The sequence below is a fragment of the Ipomoea triloba genome, chromosome 3 (assembly GCF_003576645.1).
Source record: "Ipomoea triloba cultivar NCNSP0323 chromosome 3, ASM357664v1".
NCBI classification, from domain to species: domain Eukaryota; kingdom Viridiplantae; phylum Streptophyta; class Magnoliopsida; order Solanales; family Convolvulaceae; genus Ipomoea; species Ipomoea triloba.
In genome coordinates, this window is record NC_044918.1 from 14,724,847 (window position 1) to 14,729,914 (window position 5,068).

The 5,068-nt window shown below is 34.4% G+C and overlaps 1 protein-coding gene across 1 annotated transcript in view; it reads left to right on the forward strand.

The window, feature by feature from the left end:
- The first annotated feature begins 3,216 nt into the window (after positions 1 to 3,216).
- LOC116013907 (probable 2-oxoglutarate-dependent dioxygenase At5g05600) overlaps positions 3,217 to 5,068 on the forward strand; it is a 4,231-nt gene continuing 2,379 nt past the window's right edge. The window contains exons 1-2 of the mRNA XM_031253871.1: positions 3,217 to 3,765; positions 4,496 to 4,826. Coding sequence (XP_031109731.1) covers positions 3,260 to 3,765; positions 4,496 to 4,826 — 837 coding nt within the window. The 5' untranslated portion in view covers positions 3,217 to 3,259. The remainder of the gene's footprint in view (positions 3,766 to 4,495; positions 4,827 to 5,068) is intronic.

The window sequence follows — 5,068 nt, forward strand, 5'->3', positions numbered from 1 at the left end:
CCCCACCCCCCCCCCCCCGCCTTAAAAAGTGTGAATTTATGTATGCCTTCCTATCCATTTATGTTGATCATAACTATTGATTTGTCAAGGTGAAAAGTTATAATAAGTCCTCACTTTTTCTTTTTTCTTTTTTTTTTTCTTACGGGGAAGGTGTTCTCACTTGAATCATCTCCTATATATATATAAATATCAAAATCAAATGACTCAAGAAACCCAAGAAAATACTAGACCAAACTATCAAGACCAAGACATCTCAAAGAACACTAACTAACCAATCTTCAAGTAAAATCCTTCCAAAACCAACAAGAGCATGATACAACACTCATAATCTCAAGAATTTTATTTATTTTTTTTAGACATTCCATATTATACATTTTTTTTGAGGGTATATTATACATTTTCTATATATTGCAATCAAGTAGTTGACATTTAAAAGTAAAAGATTTACGCTTTGTTTAACATGTGATATTCTAAATATAAGAAAGAAATAGTACGTAAGAAAGAAAATGCACGTTTTGTATGTCCTATACTACTATGTAGATAGTGGGCACCCTACAAAAAATGTGTGTTTTGACTTACCGTTATACAATTCAAGTTTCACACTTCATTAATGCTAAATAAATAAATTTTAATTAAGTGTACAATATTCATAATGAATCTTAACATTTTATTTAGTAATTTAATTTACGGGAAAGTTCATAACTGTTACTTGAAAGTATCCTACTTTTGTGATCCTAATTGACCAAATTAATTAGATTGTCAATTACTGAGCCGCTCAAAGTAAGAATGTCAATAGATAACTCCCACATGAATTTAAACTTAAAATTTTGTGATTATCAAATTAATTATCTGATCATCTTATCTGAGATTGACACACATTTTATTTAATACTCCATAGAATAGCTAATTAATGATCTATCATAGTTTTAGCCCACATGCCCAAAACCAAGTTGTAGCATGCCTAACCCACTTGCAGCCACTCCTATGATCCTAGTAGACCGGATGACTAAAATAGCAAATTAAAAATGAGGTAATATGAGTATTTGTGTGAAATTATCAAAATTAAAAGGTTTAAGGATAAATTTTTGAATGGTAAGTTGATTATGGATTTCATTGTCCTAACTATCGTTTTGAGGGAATCCAATTCATCTTGTTTACTTTAATTTGCAAATGTTGTCGGCATCCAATAAAAAATGCTAATTTTTGTCTACTTTTTTTTTTTTTAATCACACACACACAAAAAAAAAGTGATATATATAAAGATTATATTTTTAAAAAATAAAAATAATTTTCAACCATTTCTTTTGGTGGTTGGAAAAATTTTTTCATGATAAAGAACTTAAATTAAGTTCCAACTACCTGGTAGGTAGAAAAAATTGGTAGTCACTTTTAAATTTGAAATTTTAAAAAATTTTCGACTTCTTTATATATTTGTCTCCCACATATTGCTTTAGACTCCTTCAAAAAACTAAAGTATTTTTATTTTGCTCCATCTTAGAATACTTTCGGCAATAACCAATATGTTTTTTAGCCAGTTTTCACATAAGGTGGATGGAGAGGAGGAAGAATAGAATAAAGATAAGGAGGAAACAACAAAAAGCAAAAAATATTAAGTTTTTAAAAATAATTTTGACCACTAGTGGTCAGGATTGCGGTTTACACCAACACCTTGATAAAAAGAATTTACCATGAAATATAAGTGGCAGATAACACGGGTCACTTTGAATCTTAAAAGTAGTTGAAAATGTTGCTTTTGACCATAAACTCATCTTTTATCAACTTTTAGGTGGTTGAAAATTTGATATTTTCTACTCATAAATGATAGAGATATACCAAATGTAATACTAGCAAATGTAAATGTAATACTTATACTAGCAAATGTAATATTAATTAGAAATAAAATGCTTGTTACTTATTAAGAAAAACGTAATATTTCTAAAGACAAATGTAATATTTTTATATTTTAATATAAAATATTATTTTTTTCATAAAAAATATTATAATTTTTCTTGTAAGTAATTCATTATCCTGACATATTCTCTTCTATAAGAATTCCTAATTAATTTCCTACTAATTAAACACTACATACAACTCTAGAAAGGTAGACAAGTCAACTAAGGATTTTGTAAACCAATACATGCATCAGCTGCATATGTGGTCGTGTTTCATGTCATAATAGCGCCGTCATTTAAATACTAATCCGGCATAAACCCTTTCTTTTTCTCTGCGGTTCTACCATAATACATTTCTTTTTTTCTTTTGGTACATTTCTACTCCAATAATAATTCATTATACGTATACCTAATCACCTATATATACCCACGTGTATTTCATGCTCTGTCTGTCTGTCAGATCCCATTCCACTTCATATGACAATGAGTTTTAATGTATTCGTACACAAATAATTATTATGTGGGTAATATATACAGTAGTAGCATTGAATATATGACAAGGTTTATAACTTCGACTAATCGTTTTCTTGACGCGTTTATGTATATACTGTTCTATTCACGGTTTAAGTAGTAATTATTGCGAATGTTATAATCTATTTATCTGTCAACTTTTGATGGGTTATAATATAATACAGTTTTATGTGTGGTGGAATTTGATTTGTTATTTAAATTATGAACAGAACTCAAATTAAAGCAAGTTTTTATGGTATTTGATCAATTCCCCATCAATCACCCACTATTTTGTCACATTTATTTTTCTTTATGTATGCAATGCCTCAATCTCTATTCAACCACTAACTATTGCGAATGTTAGACTGTACTTGTCAACTTTTGGTGATGAGCTACAACATTACAAAGTTCTATGCGTGGCTGAATTTGATTTGTTATCGAAATTATCAATAAGACTCGACATGAACTTTTGTGCCATCCAGTCAGTTGTTAGCCACTAATTTAGATAATCAGCAGGTCCTCCACCAGCATATTTCTCAAGCGTGATGTCACATCGATTTTTTCTTCCAAATGTGTGGCATTCCAATCTTGATTCGTCAAGTAACTATTATTCGATCGAATTATTCACGGGCGTTATGATGATATGTAATATAATAATACATTTTAGTATGGGTAATTATCTTAATTATAAGTTAAACTAATATTTCCACCACTAGCAGCTATTTCTCCTCATTTTTCTCACCACTGTCGCCTGATTGATTATATAAATAAACCAATTGTTTGCTATCAACATTGTCTCATCCATAAACAAATTTAAAAATAAAAATTTCTTAGCAACAAAAAACAGACAGACAACAATGGACTGCAAAATGGAGTGGCCGGAACCGATTGTCCGGGTCCAATCATTGTCGGAGAGGGGCCTCGCCGCCATTCCGACAAGATATATCAAGCCGCCGGCCGACAGGCCGTCATTAACGGCCGGCAAACTTGACGGCAGCGTTAACATCCCGTTAATAGACTTCGAGCCGTTACTTTCGCCCGGCGCGCCAGCCGCCGCCAAAGCTGAGGTTCTGGCGCAAGTCTCGGAGGCCTGCCGGTGCTGGGGGTTTTTCCAGGCGGTGAACCACGGCGTCCCGCCGGAATTAATGGACGAGGCGAGAGAGATTTGGCGCCAATTCTTTCATCAACCCATGGAAGTGAAGCAGCCATACGCTAACTCGCCCAAGACTTATGAGGGCTATGGAAGCCGGCTTGGGGTGGAGAAAGGAGCCGTTCTTGATTGGAGTGATTATTATTTCCTCCATTATCTTCCTTGCTCCTTGAAGGACCATAACAAATGGCCTGCCCTTCCCTCTTCTCTAAGGTATGTAACATGTTAGTTGCACTTTTCATACTATTTTAACATCAATACTTTTCAAAGTAACACATCGGGCCACGGATAATCTCCTTTTGTATTCTAAACCACGAGCTTTAACTGATTCCCAAAATCTATGCTGATGTTATTTGTCAGTCTCTAGCTAGACAGCTAGCCAATAAGTGTCGGTTTGACTTGAAGTTGGTTAGATTGTCATGTTAGTTTTTTAATTCCCTAGAAGATCAGGGTAAATCTTAGATATTGGGTCTAGCTAGTAACTAAGGGTATTTTATTGCCTAAACTTCAGGCCACACATAATCTCACGAACCTTAACTGATTCCCAAAGGCAAAAACTTGTGTAATACTGTTTTACCAGTCTCAATCCTTAAAACGGGTCAGATCTTTGACTAATGAGGTCAAAGATTCGACCTATTAATCAAAGACCTGACCCGTTTCACGGATTGAAACCCGTTACATAGTCTGACACAAGTGTTACGCATTCTGAAGATATATATATATGCTGGTGTTATGTGTCATCTCTAACCTTAACTGATTCCCAAAATATATATATGCTGATGTTATTTGTCGTCTCTAGCTAACAAGTATCGATTTGACTTGAAGTTAGTTAGATTGTATTGTAACTTTTTTAATTCCCTAGTAAATCAGGTAAATCTTAGATATTGGGTCTAACTAGTCAGAAACTAAGGGTATTTTATTGTCTTTTTAACTTTTTTTTTAGGGGATTGATTGAGGAATACTCGGAACAAGTGGTGAAGTTTTGTGGAGAGTTGATGAAAATTTTGTCTACAAATCTTGGATTAAAGGAGAATTTTTTGCAAGATGCATTTGGAGGGGAGAACATTGGAGCTTGTTTACGTGTAAACTTTTATCCTAAGTGTCCGTCACCTGACATGACCCTTGGGCTGTCGCCCCACTCCGATCCCGGCGGGTTGACGATTCTATTGCCGGACCAGCACGTGGCCGGGCTTCAAGTTCGCCGGAACGGGGAGTGGGTCACCGTCAAACCGGCGGCACACGCCTTCATCGTCAATATTGGCGACCAAATTCAGGTACGATGAAAATACATTTAATTTAATTTATTACTAGTAGTGATTGGTCGTTTGTACGGTGAATATTGGGTGGAATATAATGAAAGTGTTGGATGGATTGCTAATTACCAAACATAGTCACATGGAGGGGCCACTTAGATTTATTTGAGAAAAGAAAACCTTGTCACCACCCACTCTAGTCCAAGAAACATTATAAACGTGCGTTTTTTTTTTTTTTTTGGTGGGGGGGGGGGGGGGGGGGG